Source organism: Eutrema salsugineum, unplaced genomic scaffold (genome assembly GCF_000478725.1).
Source record: "Eutrema salsugineum unplaced genomic scaffold, Eutsalg1_0 scaffold_13, whole genome shotgun sequence".
Taxonomy (NCBI): Eukaryota; Viridiplantae; Streptophyta; class Magnoliopsida; order Brassicales; family Brassicaceae; genus Eutrema; species Eutrema salsugineum.
In genome coordinates, this window is record NW_006256885.1 from 9,192,988 (window position 1) to 9,208,749 (window position 15,762).

Genomic DNA, 15,762 nt, shown 5'->3' on the forward strand with positions numbered 1-15,762 from the left:
GATCAAGAATCGAAATCCTAAACACTACATGTTTTTTTTAAAATTTAAAAAAAAAAACAGAATAGAGAAGACTGAATTGAGTTGTGTCGAGGTAGATGACGGCTAAAAGCTTTAGATGGTTCTTCGTATATATATATGGAGGTCTCCAACGGCGATTCTCAAGTTTAACGAGGAAACCCTAGAGTGGTTTTATATGGGCTTTTTAGAAGGCCTACTATAAATACCTCCATTGCCCATTAAAACCCCAAATAACACCTCAGCTTGTGTCCAATTTCATATATTAAGCGATTAAAAGAAATCAACCCAACGTCCCCAACCGAACATACTAAATTCAATTCATTATAGATCACAGAGCTACTGTTCCTTCATATCAATTATGTTTTAATATATATCGGGAAATGTAAATAGGTGTACAAATTTTCATTTTAGGGTTTTGATCTCAATCAAATTTTTGGTTTTTTTTTTTTTTTTTTGTCAAAATGCATCTCGCAGTCAAGTTTAGTAAACTAAAAATATTTAACAAAAAAATTCATAAAAAAACTCTACATCTATTTAAAGACAATATTATCTCTTTTCGGATCAGTTTAAACTTTAGATCTGAATATCTCAATTACTACAGCCTAAAAATCTCACAAAATATAAACAAGGCGTTCTATATACAAAAACGGCTTAATATAGTATGTTTGTAATAAATCCAAAACCAGATAAAATCTAAATTTAAAATCAGCTAATTTTGTCTATCTCGTCTTAAAAAAAATACAGAGAACACTTAAAACTTCCAAAAAGTTAAACACTTTTCATTAGCTCGATACCTACAACAACATTTTAGTTTAAAATAAGTTTGATATCAACAAATTTTTCATAACAAGTTTTCTCTATAATGACAACACTACAAAGATCAGCGGTTTCATTTCGACGTCAAGGTTCTTCAGGTCGTATATGGAGTGATCAATTCATTTTAGATCCAACAAATGAAGCAATTTTCCAAAATAAAGAACAAACAAATCAACAATCCAGAAGAAATAGTAATGATCCTGAAGATAACATTCAAATTCAGAAATCAAGTTCTTCGTTTTCTTCTTCACCACCTCCATATTTTTCTGAAGTACGTCGAAGACAAGATATTTCATCTTCTGCACGAGATAAACCCGGATGTAGTTTATCGTCATTTTTTCGAAAATGTATTGGTTCTTCAGCTCATGCATAATTATCTTTTTATTGTCTGTTTGACACATTTTTGTATATATATATAAGTTTTGTTACATAAAATCATCACAAATATTTTATTTCTTGTGAAAACCATTTTTAACATGTTTTTCATATTGCAGATTTTTGATTTTTGTTTTTTTTACTTCTAGCGCTAATCAATCAAAATTTCAGCATTCTTATATATTAAATATAAATATTTGGTGTTATTATGCCAAATAAATACAAAGCATTTCAAATTTAATCCATACTGATTTCTACCGAGATCTAAGAAAGCATATTGGATCAATGATTCAGATTTATTTGAATACATTCTAAATTCTGAAGATAATTCAAAAATTCGATGATTTAGGAAGGCATAGTAGATCAATGATTTGAATTTATTCGAACAACTTTACTAAAAATATAAGGAGGATACATAAAAACATACACAATAACAATAAAATTGTTACAAATCAAATCAAATAGTATGTAGAGGGGCCATCAGGGCCCAAAATAAATTTGTCTTTTCGGCCCAAATGTAAACATAATAAAACTAGTGTATTTACTAATTTACCAGTAGCAGCAAACACACAGAAGAAAGTGAAAACGTCGAACCCAAAATGCAAATCCTTCTCCGCTTTTTTCTTCTCCATATTCGAAAATTCTCCGCGTCCTTGCAGCAACTCCTTTGAAATTCGCTGTCTCCTTCATTCGTTGGCGAGTGTGCGTTCTAGCTCTCGTCTCTTATCATCGCAATTCATCTTCAGTCTTGCCTGTAAACCGAATAATTTGGAGTTTCGCCGGAATTTCATCTGCATATGTAGTATGTATGATTGTCGATGATCAAAGTACTTCTTCCTGATTGTGTTCTCGTTTCAGATATCTGAGTACATAATTTCATCTCCTATCAAGAGTGCCAAAAAGTAGGTCTCAGAAGCTTCGCCGGGAATTTGTTTTGCTCGTTTCTCTAATGATTTTTTTTTTGTTTCTTTTTTGTTGAGAATTTGAACTCCCTCATCCCTTTTACCAGCTTCAGATCGATAATTCTATGATGGTTCATGAAAAATTGATGTTTTGCAGCAATGAAGCGGATAAGAGATGATCTGTACGCCTCTGGGTCGCAGTTTCAACGTCCTTTGGGCCCCTCTCGAGGCGAAATGTGAGTTTCTTTAAGGTCACTTCAAAATCAACCCTCTAGCTATGCGAATTTCTTCTGCAGCCTTGACAGAAGTTTTCAATTTTTGACTTCGATTTCCTTCTAAGCCTTTTGTTCTTTTAGGTATATGTAATGTAAGCCTTTCATGGTTCCCTATCGTCCTGTTGATTCGGTTAACCTGTGTTGTTTATTAACTAATCTTTTGTGATTTTACTTTTGTGAATTCGAGATCCCGCTAGTGATCGTCCTGTTTATTAAACTCGTTATACAAGGCATCATCTTTTTTTAATCATAATGAAATTATAGTGTGGGATCTCCTTTTACTTGGAAAACTATTCTTGGTTTTTCATCTGGTGCGATGGGTTGACTTGGTTCTGTTGAATTTTGCATGGAGAGTGAATTTTTTTTGTTGTTGCTAGGAACAACTTATGATTTGAGTAATTTGTAAGAGATTGATTGGTGTAGATATGGACAATCTCCGCGACCCGGCATTGGTGACGCCGGAGAAGGTAGAGTAGGAGAGGGAGGGAGAACAGTTGGTGGGGAAATGAGCTCTCAGAAATTAACAACCAATGATGCGTTGTCGTACCTTAAGGAAGTAAAGGAGATGTTTCAAGATCAACGAGAGAAATATGATAGGTTCCTTGCGGTTATGAAAGATTTTAAGGCTCAAAGGTAAGGTCTTTGACTTCCTTTCAGGTTGATATTTTGAGTTCTGAGTTAGTGAATTAACAGGCGGCGTCGAATTAATTCTCCCTCTTGTATTTGCAGGACCGACACGGGCGGTGTGATTGCACGAGTTAAAGAATTGTTTAAGGGACACAACAATTTAATATATGGATTTAATACCTTTTTGCCAAAGGGATATGAAATCACGCTTATTGAGGAAGACGAAGCTCTGCCAAAAAAGACTGTTGAATTTGAAGAAGCCATCAATTTTGTGAATAAAATTAAGGTGCTGTCAGAAGTTTGCTCTTATTGTTTTTGTGAAGTGTCCTAACACTTAGTGTTTCAATGTACGAGTTTCTTCATTGCCACTGCAGATGCGGTTCAAGCACGATGAACATGTCTATAAATCTTTCTTGGATATCTTGAATATGTACCGAAAGGAGAACAAGGAAATTAGTGAGGTTTATTATGAGGTAATTGACTTCATCTCTTCTGTGATTCCACTTCAAATTTCTGTTGAACATTTTCTAACGCTGGAATATATGTGCTTTAGGTATCTATTCTTTTTGAGGGTCACTCGGATTTGCTTGAGGAGTTTACTCGGTTTTTGCCAGCGTCTTTGCCGTCTCATTCAGCAGCGCAGTATAGCCGGAGTCAGGCCCAACGGTACAATGACCGAGGATCAGGCCTTCCTCTAATTCGCCAAATGCATGTGAAGAAGGTATGCTAGTGGTTCCATATATTTATCTGTTCTATTTTGTTTGTCCGGTATCTCAATCTTGTGCCTCATATATCTTTTTGTCACCAGGAACGACGACGAGAAAGGGCTGTTGCTTCCCGCGGTGATTATAGTGTTGATCGCTATGACCTTAATGATAATAAGACGATGGTAAAGATGCAAAGAGAGAAGCGGAAGCGTGCTGATAAGGAGAACAGGGTAAGGAGAGGCCGTGATTTGGACGATAGAGAAGCAGAGCAAGATAACCTACACCGTTTTCCAGAGAAAAGAAAGTCACCCAGAAGAGCAGAAGGTCTTGAAGCATATTCTGGTTCTGCTTCGCATTCTGAGAAAGACAGTTTGAAAAGTAAGCCAACTCCGGTGAAACATTTGCTTGGTCCCTTTTATATGTTCCAGGGTCCTGGGCAGTGGACACCTGAAATCTTTCTCTTTAAAAGAGAATGTATTTTCCAATTTTGGCAGCCTCGTGCTTTTTATGGGAATAATAATCTGTTTATGTTTTCTAAGATGTGTGCATTCTTTGTGCTAGGCATGTACAACCAAGCATTTGTTTTTTGTGAGAAAGTCAAGGAGAGATTATGCAGCCAAGATGATTATCAGACATTCTTGAAGTGCCTTAATATTTTCAGCAATGGAATAATCCAAAGAAAGGATCTTCAGAATTTGGTACCGCGAATTGCTTCGGTTTTGTGATTAGGGGGTTGATCAGGTGGTAACTTTCGGGAACTTGTATGAATTTCCATTCATTTTCTTTCAGGTTTCTGATCTTCTAGGGAAATTCTCTGACCTCATGGATGAGTTCAATCAGTTCTTTGAGCGCTGTGAGAGTATTGGTAATCCAAATACCTACTGTGATACTAATAGTTATAAGCATCTTCTTTCTTCTGACTGTCATCCTTTATTGCAGATGGATTTCAGCACCTTGCTGGTGTTATGAGCAAAAGTATGCTGCCATTATAAACTCCTCTGTTATGAATAATATTGTTGATTGCCTTCCTACTTTGTAATATTATTACTGACATTGCTGGAACACATACTGCAGAATCATTTAGCAGCGAAGAACAATTATCCCGGTCTACGAAGGTGGACGAAAAAGAAACAGAACATAAATCTGACCTTGAGGCTGTTAAGGAAACAGAGAAATACAAGGAGGAGTACATGGGAAAATCTATTCAAGAGCTCGATCTATCTGATTGCGAATGTTGCACTCCCAGCTACCGGCTCCTGCCTCCAAACGTAGTTGGATATTTTATTTCCAAGTTGTCTTTTGAGCATGTTCATTATATGATTACTTAATCTTATAATCTTATTTGCAGTATCCGATACCAACAGCGAGTCAGAAATCGAAGCTAGGAGCTGAGGTTTTAAATGATCACTGGGTTTCTGTCACTTCAGGGAGTGAAGATTATTCTTTTAAGCACATGCGCAGAAATCAATATGAAGAAAGCTTGTTCAGATGTGAAGATGATAGGTATATTACACATATATATATCTTTGACAATATACATTCTGTAGTTTGATGTAGTTGGTATCATAAGTTAATTTACTGCTTATAACAGATTTGAATTGGACATGCTCCTGGAATCTGTGTGCTCTGCGGCCAGAAGTGCAGAAAATTTGTTGAACATCATCATAGAGAAGAAAATAACTTTTTCTGGATCCTTCAGGATCAAAGACCACTTCACGGGTCTGTATGCTTTTTTGGGACCTGTAGTTCGTGGTTATATCTTTTCTCTCTTCCCCTATTTTGGAGCCCCCCATATGTTTACCTTTGCCATTTTCTTATTGACATTTTTGCAGCCCTGAATTTAAGATGTATTGAGCGACTTTATGGCGACCATGGTCTTGACGTGATAGACGTTTTACATAAGAATCCAGCCACTGCACTTCCTGTAATCTTAACTCGTTTGAAGCAGAAACAAGATGAATGGAAGAAATGCCGAGAAGATTTTGATAAGGTCTGGGCAAAGGTATATGCAAAAAACCATTACAAATCACTTGATCACCGCAGCTTCTACTTCAAGCAACAAGATTCAAAGAACTTGTGTGCAAAACGTAAGTAGACTCTTTGGACATTGTCAAGTTTTAAGCAAACCTATTGTTTTCATTCTTCTGGCAGTGCTTCATTTTTGCTTTCGCTTTTTCCGTTCTCATTGCTTTCCGTTTCTTAATTTGTTTGGTGAATTAGCATTGGTGGCTGAAATTAAGGAGCTGAAAGAGAAGTTTCAGAATGAGGATGATATTCTGCTGTCTATTTCTGCTGGTTACAGACAACCCATAAACCCTAATCTCGACTATGAGTATTGTAACAGAGCCATTCATGAAGACCTGTACAAACTAGTCCAGTTTTCATGCGAGGAGTTATGTTCTACAAAGGAACAGCTCAGTAAAGTTCTGAGGCTTTGGGAAAGTTTTCTTGAGGCAGTGCTGGGCGTTCCTCCCAGGGCCAAAGGCATAGATCTTGTTGAAGAGGTTGTTATTAAAACCAGGACTCTTGATGTGAATCACAGGACATCTACTAATGGGGAGGCTACTGTGAATTGTGGAATAGACACATCAAAGTTGGCTTCTAGGAAACTAAAATCTGCTGCCAACGGAGATGAGAATGCGTCCTCTGGGGCTTCCAAACATGCTAGGATTGGTTTGCTAAATAAGGATTCGATAGGGAAAGAAAGTCTTAAAGATGCTGATATAGCCAACCGAGATGGTATTACCTGTTCTGCTGTGATTCACCAGAAAGGACATGAGACGGGAAATGGAGCCGATAAAAGATCTGAAATGCCTATCCCAGTGGATATTAGCGAAAGAGCAGCGACCTCGAGTTTATCAATCGCAAGTGAGGGAGAAAACAATCATGGTGTCGTAGGAAAGGAAGATTTGGAAGGTATTTTCCAAATGTAAACTTCTGTTATTATTTCTGCTGCTTATCTATTTGTGTTGATATTTGTTACTTTTACGATCAAGGTTCAGATGAGATTCAAGCCAAACCAAACAACACTCTCAGTAATATTCACCATGGCGTAGATAGCATTGAAACTTCTCTTTCGACCCAGGTACTACTTTCAATTGCTCGTTGTAACATATTTGTATACTCACCTATCCCACTATCGCCCAGACGTTTCCATGGCTTAGGGATGTACTACCTATGGGAATAAAGTAGAAATGTGTTTTATTTTAATATATTGTGCTTTTTCTTGACCCTTCTGACCATGTTTAACGGTCCTTTTCATTTTACAAGGGAGGTGATGTTGGTTTAGTTTTGGCAAATGGAATAAAGTCAGATTCTTCTAAAGATAATAGGAATTCTTATGAACCCGAAGGTCCATCCACAATTGAGAAGGAGGAAGGTGAACTGTCACCTAATGGGGATTTCGAAGACAACTTTGGTGCTTATAAAGATCTTGTGGTGAAGTCTACATCCAAACCAGAGAATTCAGCAGATGCTGAAGTAGAGAATGAGGATGATGGTAGTGAAAATGCTTTAGAGGGTGGTGAGGATGCATCTGGAACCGAATCTGGTGGTGACGAATGTTCACTTGATGAAAACAGAGAGGAGGAAGATGGTGAGCATGATGAGATGGATGGTAAAGCTGAGAGTGACGGAGAAGCAGAGGGAATTGATTCACATCTCATAGAAGGAGACAGTGAGTTGCTTCCGCAGTCAGAGCGTGATCTCGTGTCTGTCAGACCTCTTTCAAAGCATGTAGCAGCGGTTTTACGCGACGAGAGGACAAAAGATTTCAGAGTTTTCTATGGGAATGACGACTTTTATGTTCTTTTTAGGCTTCACCAAGTGAGTGCATCGTTTCATATATGATCTCTTGCACCAAGTTTTTTGACCGAAATTTCTCGTCTCTAGCAAAAATAATGAAGTGCATTCCAGATTTTGTACGAGAGAATTTTCTCTGCCAAAAGGAATTGCTCAGGCGGTGAACTGAAATCAAAAACCTCAGAGGATACCGATTCCCTAGACCCTTATGCCAGGTACCTTCCTTTGTACAAACATACCAGCCTATATAATACATTTATTTCTCTAATCTGATCTGTATGTTGGACAGGTTTATGAGGGTTTTGTATGGTGTGCTTGATGGATCAATTGAAAATACAAAGTTTGAGGATGAGTGCAGAGCTATTATAGGAAATCAGTCATATGTGTTATTTACGTTGGACAAACTGATATACAAATTGGTTAAACAGGTTTTACTGGAACTATTGGTTTAAGACTAATGCTTTTTTTTTTTACTTTGTCGACTCACTACGTTACATTCCTTGTGATGTTCTGATTTTATTTATCATCTGCAGCTTCAAGCTATTGTAGCGGATGACATGGACAACAAGCTGCTTCAGTTGTATGAGTATGAGAAATCTCGGAAACCCGGAAGGATTATAGACTCGGTGTATTATGAAAATGCCAGGGTCCTCCTTCACGAGGAAAATATTTACCGATTTGAATGTGTATGAACCCTTGTGGCTTCCGTCGTCTCTCCTGGTCTTGATACATGATCAACTGGAACTTAATTCCTTTTTTTTTTTTTTCACATGCAGTCATCTTCGTCATCTCGCTCATCTATCCAGCTTATGGATAACATAATTGAAAAGCCGGAAGCGCATGCAGTTTCTATGGATCCCACGTTTGCAAGTTATTTGCAAACTGACTTTCTTTCCACCTCATCAGGAAAAAAAGAGGAGGGACATGACATTGTGTTACAAAGGTATCTTACACAAATATTTTAATGTTCAAAATTTTCATTCTTTTATCTGCTTCTTTAGGCTTTTGCATAAACCTCTACGTCCATTTAAAAATTGCGCTAATTTTTTTCTTTTGCTAAGATCATTTGGTAGATTCTCTCTCTTTGACACTCACGTTATTATTTATATATAGGTTTGTTCTTTCTTTATCATCTACTGGAATTGGTCCAGGATACAATCTGGGATGATATTTGAGTTATTAAACCAAATTCCTTTTGGCCATTTTTGATAGGAACCTGCGTCCATATACCGGCTTGTATGATCTTGCAGCACTCTGTAAAGCCATGGAAGGTGTTGAAGCAGTAAATGGCTTGGAATGCAAGATGTCTTGCTCTTCTTACAAGGTAAAACAATCTTCAGTCTCAGAAATCTCGACCCAGTTCACTTCTACCGATTTTAACCATTGTAGCTTTCTATATGCAAAATATTCTTCTACTCTACTCAATATATGCATCTCTTGTAGGTCTCGTACGTCTTGGATACAGAGGATTTCTTCCACAGGAAGAAGAAGAAAAAGAAGACCAAACACTTACTGCAATCTAACAAAGATAGAGTAGAAAGGTTCCACAGGTTTCTCTCAGCTTCAAGATGACAACAACGAAGCTTCCTCTTGGGTTTTCTTCTTTCTTTAACTCCACAAACACACAAGAAAAAAGGTAAGACCGAGAAAAGTCACACAAGTTAAGTTCTGTAAGACTGTAACTATTCCCAACGTTGGTTTTCATTTTTTTTTTCCAGATTATAAGATGAGATTTAGATAGATGCACAAAGTGGGGAAGAAAGCCATAAGAAGAAGAACAATACTGTTACTATGTGTGTATCTTGTATTGGTGTTTGGTGTTAAGTCTGTTACTGTTAGTGTGTGTAGTGTGTACTCTTGAAGAGATTGTTGTTGTAAATATGGGGAAACGCTTGGAGATGTGGTCTCGCCCTTCTTTTCTCATATAATAAAAAATCATTCTATGGGCCTGTTCTTTTCTTTGCCGCTGCGGCTGCCACTGCGACAACGGAAAATAGTTACAATGAAGACAACAATTTGCCGCTGAATGACCGCAGGTGCTGTTGAAGTTGATCGCAGGTGTGCTCGCGACGTCTCTCGGTGGCCGCTGGAATTCCCAGCGTCACCTTTTTAGATAAAGCGGTCACTACAGTGGCATCTCCTTTCTCTGACAGCACCTTCATTATCGTCGTTTTGTTTTCTTATTTGTTACGGCCACCGTCGTTTTATTCTGTCGCAGCCGCAGCGACAAAGAGAAGAACAGACCCTATATCACAAGTCTTCCATAATGACTAGAGGGTAAAAAAAATATGGTATTTGAAATACCGATTATGGGGAACACTTTCAGTTTTGGTACGTAGCCTTTGGAATTAAATACAACATTATGTCTGGAGCCAGCAGTTTAGTGATAAATTGGAGATAAACTAAAAAAACCAATATTGCATTTTACATTTTTAACGACTCTTTCAATGGTTTACTTGTGACACAAGGCCAACCATTGAAAGAGAGATTTGGTTTTACGAAAGACAATTTCTCTTTAAGAAGTGAAGAAAACGTATGATACCAAAATCAAAAGGAATAAACATTTATATTAAGTTCAGGAGGGAAAACGAATTCGAATCCGGATGGAACGAACGAGTCCACTTAGACCAAAGTCACTCGGCAAAAAAAGGCTCCGAAATGTTTATTTCCGATCAAGCTCTGCATACCATGCTTTCCATGCCTCCTTGTAATGACCAAAAAGATCATTTAATTCTGTTTAAACAACCAGAACCAAAACTCAGTTAAGTTTGCAAAAAATGCCCAGTTAAGTCTGTTTAATCTCACAGAAGCTAAACAGAATTAAGAATGCAGGATCTTATATAACACGCTTCAGTTAAGATTTGAGTGTGGTTGTTACCTTGATTACAATACTGTGGTCTGTAGGTAGAAGCAAGGGCCTCGAGATCTTGTAACCTTAAGTTATTGTTGGTTCCGACATTGCTCTTGCTCTTAGATGCACATGTTGGTGAGAATGGGCCAAACACATAGCTCTTTGCAGCTGGTTTCGTTTCTTGCTCAGTGTCTTCCTCATCATATTTCTTATATCCAATTTGCTTGTGGTTTGATGAACAATCTGTTTTGTTTCTCTTTGTTGTCAAATTTAAGTTTGTGAGATCTCTTCCAAATACCCGCTTCTTCGGTTCACTGGATTTAAAGAAGCTTGATCCTTTTTCAATTATGCTTTTGGACCCCAACCACTTATATGCTGGTTTCCTAGTCCCTGGTATATGAGTCTGTGGGGAAAAACCGAATACTTTTGTCTGTAAATACTGCATATTTGATTCCATCCATAAATCTAGAAACATTGAAAATTTGTAAGTTCAGGTTTAATGTATTGGTGAGCAAATCTCTTACCTTCTCGATTAAATCCATCGAGGAAAACACATTTGCAATGTCGTAAAGTCGTCTAACTTTAGCTGTTGATCATATACAGAAATTGAGTTGGTTAATGTTACTATATGGTTGGTAAGATCAGAAAATGGAGATCTAAAACAGGAAACAGAGATTTACTTCTCATATGCATTGGATCTTGAGAGTCGCTCAGCAAGACTTTTGCAGCACTATCCAGTGTGATGAGATCATCCTGAAGAGAAGGCAGCAGACACAGGGCGTGAGCTGTTTACATGAGGGCTTCGAAAAGTTGTTGTAAGAAGCCAAAGAGAGACAGTAAGTCAAGATATTCACTTACCCGAGAGCAAAGAAACATCTTCACAAAGTTCTGCGAGAGAAGCCAGAGAGATTTCTCCTTCTTGTGGTCTGAAAAGAAAATAGCAATGTGAGTTAGCTCCTAAACACGAATTTTATAATGGGAAATTTTATAAAGTGCCACTTGCGCAATACAGAATCATTTGCTTGTAGATTGAAATCCCAAAAGTGATTAGCAATTACAAGAAATGTGGTTTTATCTGCTAGAAAGAAGATGCAGATTGATAATATTCCAACATAACAAAGCACTAGCTAGAAAGAGAAGATTACCCATTTTAGAGAGTGATGACTCGTCAGGTGTTAAACTGAAAGATTCTTCTCTTTCATCATCATTTGAGACCTATTACGAAGAATTGCGTTAGATCAGAAGAACTAAAGAGCCAAGATGAGCACGAAATTGTTGAGAACGACCACAGAGTCACAGGTAATCAATCCAACGATCACATACACTTTGAGAATTAAGTTCCTAACCAATAATGGGATCTACTTAAAAAAAAAAAAAGGTATATATAGAATATTATGATCTTATTATACCTTGTCTGAGTTGCTGACACTTGAGATACCAGACCTCTCTCTCATTCCTTCATCCTGTAAACAAGATAAACAAAAGAAAAGACTAGTTCTCCGAAATCAGATACTGTTTATGAGACTTTTTCCAAGTACCTTGAGCTCATCTAGAGACCGAGGAACCTCTCCAAAACCTTTCCACGAGTATTTATTCTTCCCTTTTCTTGCCACAACCTGAGAATCACCACAACAATCGAAGTTTTGTGGAATGTGAAATGAGCAAACTCAGAAAAGAAAAAAAAAAAAGAAAAAGAATTTTACCCCAATGCTCTCCAATATATTCACCACATCATATATACGCCGACGTTCAACGCCTGAGAAACCGATGATGAGCGTAATCAATAAACAAATTTTTCTTCTTTGAATAGATCACTCCATCTTCTGACTAAAAAACAAAAATTAGGGAGGAAGAATCACCTAGTTTACCAGCGGCATCATCGAGCCCAATCAAATCATCATCGTCTCGGTTATATAGTCTCAAGAAACTGGATCCGTACCCAAGACATAAATTTAAATCCAAAAGAAAAAAAAAAAAAAAAATGAGGTGGGAATCTCGAGAAACCATAAATTCGTGAGAGAGAGAGATGTATACTTGGAGACTAGAACCCCTAGAGATTTCTCCTTGCGGCTATAAGATTGCAGACCGAGAGAATCCACATCTTCAGCAACACTCGAAGACATTTTTTCCCCAGAGAAAAAAAACACAAATATTATGAGATTTTGGGGATCTCTCAGAGATGACTTACTTTGCCCAAAGGAAGCGAAGCGGGGGAAGATTTCGAATTTATGAAATATAAGCGGTTCATCGCTTCTGCTTGTTTATCATCCTCAATTACTAAAATACCCTTTATCCTATTACTATCAACGGAGTTGCTAAAGGCTAATATTGTCAATAGATGCCGAGCCGGGGATTTTTTTTATTATTTTTTTGTTAACATCTGTCATTATTTATATAAACTTAAAAACATACATACGTACAAAATAAATAAAATAGTAAATTACAAGGCTATAAAATAAATTACAGAAATTCATGTACGAGCAAATTCTGTTTATAGAGACAGAGTTGAACCAGCACATCCGAACTGGTGAGTGGTGACTCAGAAGTAGATGGAAATTTAATTGAAATGAAACTTCTTAATGTCTGATTACAAAATTTAAAATACATATTTTTTCTGAAAAACGTATAGAGAGAAAACAAGTAACAAGTCCCTAGAAAATGAAAAATGTAAAAAGAAACCACATTTGACGATATTAACACAAAATAAAAGACAGTAAAATCTATGGGTCAAGGACAGTGACTTGTTCCCACTCTCCATCCACAGCCTCTTTCCAGACCGTAACGTTATTGTTCCCATCGGAAACAGCCAGCAAGTTACCGGTCAACGACCACGAGACCCGCCAAACCGGTGTCTTGAAATCTTTCAAAACCTTACCTTCCCATTGCTCACCTTCTTTCCCGATTGTCCATATGATCACTTTCCCATCTTCTGAACCACTGGCTATCGTTGACTTTGGGAGGCCTAAGTTGGGCGCCCAAGCCACGTCCCTGACCCAATCCGTGTGCTTGTCAAGGGCCGGGAAACAATCCATTTTCCACGACCCGTTGGCGAATCTCCACACTTTTACCTTACTATCACACCCGCCCGATGCTAATTTGTAAACCGGTTCTTGCATGCCCGAGCTAACGAGAGCGCCTGGTTCTGTGGCTGGTGCCCAAGAGACAGAAGTGACTCCAACCGGGTGTGCTTGGTCTATCTTTGTCGTGTCCCAACCGCCATCGGCTCTAGCTGAGAAAACCGATATGTTTCCGTCGGATGCTCCACAGGCTAAGGAGAGACCGAGCTCATGGGGAGCCCAAGCGATAGAGTTTACTGATACTTTGTGGTCTGTGAAGACATGAGCCAGTGTCCATTCGTTTTGGTTACCTTCTTTCCATATTATGATTTGGCCATCATAGGAACACGAAGCGAGGAGAGAACCAAACTTTGGGTGCGCCCAAGCGACTTGCCAGACCGGACCTCGGTGACCGGTTAAGGTGGCTAGCTGCTGAGATCCGCCACTGTTGCTTACTCCGGTTATCTTGATAGTACAGTCTGATGAAGCAGTTGCTACTCGCTTTCCATAGTAATCCATGACCACATCGTGGACAATGTCGCTGTGACCCGTTTCGATCTTCTGGGGAGGCATGTTTTCCTGAATGCTTTACCTGTTGTTATATGTGGATTCATCAGGCATGTTTCCGTAACGCACACAACAAAATGATAACAATAGAATGGCCTTTAAGCTTCAATAAGGATAATATAGAAACACAACTATGCAATTCATATCGTATATTAATCCAAGCAAAGCTAAGAATCCTTTTCATTCCGATCAGATTTTCAGATGATACAATACAAACAAACAAAAAATGATTACTAAGCATAGCAATCAACTAATTATCACAGCCGAGACATGTAATAAAGCACACGGATGATCTGCGTGAACAAGAAAAGAGAAAAAAGCTTGTTTTATAGTCATAGACAGAGGAGAAAGCATGAATCAATCTACTTAGTGAATGACGCGTTTAACCAACACACAATCACCATAGAGTCCCATTCAACATCGCAATGGCTAAATCATACTCAAGTTCCGGAAGATAAAGATATAGCACACTAGTCAAAGTAAATTCCAACAAGATTAAAAAGGGAAGTCGAAATCGTAAAATTCCACACATAACCAAGCTCGATCTAAGATAAATCTTGGGAAGATCAAACTGAACTGAGTTTCCAGAAACATCGGGGAAAACTTAGATTGATAAGGGAATTAAAAGGAGGAAATATGAACCTGGTAACGGAGTTTTCTTCTTTGTCCAAACTCAGATCTGCCTATAGGAGGAGACGAGCAAGCGAGCGGGCGAGAAAAACGCAAAAGTAAACAATCGAAGAAGAGAACAATGTCTTTCTTTACTACCGATTCTACCCCTTCGAAATGACAATAGTACCACCACGAATTACTCGAATTTACGGAAGTTCACCAAATACAGTCATAAATAATTAAATACACCTACGTTTGGAGGTTAAAATTTTTTTTAAAAAGTAAATAGTATTTATGAAGATTAATGGAGTAATTTTATTTTATTTTATTTCCAAAAATTGTAGTCGTCGCGATTTTCCCATTTCAAGGAACGACGTCGTTTTTCGTTCTATAACGATTTCTTCGCGGTTATCTCGAATAAACGACAGCGTTTTCGATTCTCTGTCTGTTTTTTTTTTTTTTTTTCGATTCGATCCTATGTCTGATATCAACCACTTATGCAATAATGTTTTAAAATTTTATATTTTTCATAAACAATATTATGGTCATCTTCTAACAAATCTATTCATAAAATTTGTTACAAACCCCGAAGCTTTCCTATGTCATTATCGATTGAAATTGATGTACCCCATTTAAGTTTATTAGATATATTTATAGAAGAATCTAGTTTATGCGTATGTCGACATTAATGTATATGTAATGTCAAAAAAAAAATTGTATATGTAAGTCCAAATTATATGGTTAAAAACTAAGAAAGTTTAGTGTTTTTACACTGTTGTCTTTTGGTATTATTCTTAAGAATTTTATCTGGAAACTGGTTTGAAAGGTAGCACAAGATGTTAAAATGTCAGACGAATACCAAACATTACCATATAATACTTATATATTGAAGTCTAAATGATATCATAGAAAAAGAAAACAAAAAGTATAAATCTTTAGCAGGGTAATGTTTTGGTCATATATAAATACTACTATATTGGAGACTATAATGTTGCGTGGAAAGGCATCATAAGAATACTCTAATCTTAAATGTTAGTGGAATAACTCAAGCATTACCATACCTTAATTATGCCAATGATAATTAATTTGGAAGCACTAAACCGATACAACTTTATAATATCACATATTATTACAAGAAAATATAAGTGTCCCATG

At 37.3% G+C, this 15,762-nt stretch overlaps 3 protein-coding genes across 4 annotated transcripts; 1 reads left to right on the forward strand and 2 right to left on the reverse strand.

The window, feature by feature from the left end:
* Positions 1–1,779: 1,779 nt before the first annotated feature.
* On the forward strand, positions 1,780–9,464 carry LOC18024302 (paired amphipathic helix protein Sin3-like 1). Of its 2 annotated transcripts, none has more exons than XM_024159108.1 (24): positions 1,780–2,111; positions 2,269–2,347; positions 2,810–3,019; positions 3,116–3,299; positions 3,388–3,486; positions 3,567–3,734; positions 3,822–4,098; positions 4,282–4,418; positions 4,510–4,585; positions 4,660–4,695; positions 4,795–4,988; positions 5,069–5,223; positions 5,312–5,439; positions 5,553–5,807; positions 5,941–6,636; positions 6,717–6,805; positions 6,991–7,545; positions 7,636–7,736; positions 7,811–7,949; positions 8,055–8,207; positions 8,298–8,464; positions 8,734–8,845; positions 8,965–9,157; positions 9,240–9,464. In XM_024159108.1, the coding sequence occupies exons 2-23, from the start codon at positions 2,271–2,273 to the stop codon at positions 9,091–9,093; spliced, it is 4,137 nt and encodes a 1,378-aa protein (XP_024014876.1). In that variant the 5' UTR covers positions 1,780–2,111; positions 2,269–2,270; the 3' UTR covers positions 9,094–9,157; positions 9,240–9,464. The 2 variants fall into 2 exon arrangements, with proteins under 2 accessions (XP_024014876.1, XP_006408489.1); XM_006408426.2 differs by having other exon boundaries at positions 6,723–6,805.
* A 597-nt stretch (positions 9,465–10,061) lies between these two features.
* Positions 10,062–12,550, reverse strand: LOC18024303 (E2F transcription factor-like E2FF). The gene is made up of 11 exons (XM_006408427.2): positions 12,407–12,550; positions 12,232–12,299; positions 12,076–12,128; positions 11,911–11,988; positions 11,782–11,835; positions 11,518–11,587; positions 11,231–11,298; positions 11,053–11,125; positions 10,897–10,958; positions 10,400–10,775; positions 10,062–10,254 (listed from the first exon to the last, which is right to left on the reverse strand). The coding sequence occupies exons 1-11, from the start codon at positions 12,493–12,495 to the stop codon at positions 10,184–10,186; spliced, it is 1,062 nt and encodes a 353-aa protein (XP_006408490.1). The 5' UTR covers positions 12,496–12,550; the 3' UTR covers positions 10,062–10,183.
* Positions 12,551–12,918: 368 nt separating this feature from the next.
* On the reverse strand, positions 12,919–14,772 carry LOC18024304 (protein transport protein SEC13 homolog A). The gene is made up of 2 exons (XM_006408428.2): positions 14,638–14,772; positions 12,919–14,020 (listed from the first exon to the last, which is right to left on the reverse strand). Exon 2 carries the CDS (start codon positions 13,999–14,001, stop codon positions 13,093–13,095), a length of 909 nt encoding a protein of 302 aa, XP_006408491.1. The 5' UTR covers positions 14,002–14,020; positions 14,638–14,772; the 3' UTR covers positions 12,919–13,092.
* Between the last annotated feature and the right edge of the window lie 990 nt (positions 14,773–15,762).

Bases quoted from the DNA above. Each gene is read 5' to 3' on its own strand.
- LOC18024302 (XM_024159108.1), top strand. From the start codon at position 2,271: ATGAAGCGGATAAGAGATGATCTGTACGCCTCTGGGTCGCAGTTTCAA. The intron at 3,300-3,387 runs GTGCTGTCAGAA...TTGCCACTGCAG, and splicing joins ATTTTGTGAATAAAATTAAG to ATGCGGTTCAAGCACGATGA. The intron at 6,637-6,716 runs GTATTTTCCAAA...TTTACGATCAAG, and splicing joins AGGAAAGGAAGATTTGGAAG to GTTCAGATGAGATTCAAGCC.
- LOC18024304 (XM_006408428.2), bottom strand. From the start codon at position 14,001: ATGCCTCCCCAGAAGATCGAAACGGGTCACAGCGACATTGTCCACGAT.
- LOC18024303 (XM_006408427.2), bottom strand. From the start codon at position 12,495: ATGTCTTCGAGTGTTGCTGAAGATGTGGATTCTCTCGGTCTGCAATCT. The intron at 11,126-11,230 runs GTAAGTGAATAT...CCTTCTCTTCAG, and splicing joins AGATGTTTCTTTGCTCTCGG to GATGATCTCATCACACTGGA. The intron at 10,959-11,052 runs GTAAATCTCTGT...TATGATCAACAG, and splicing joins AGATCCAATGCATATGAGAA to CTAAAGTTAGACGACTTTAC.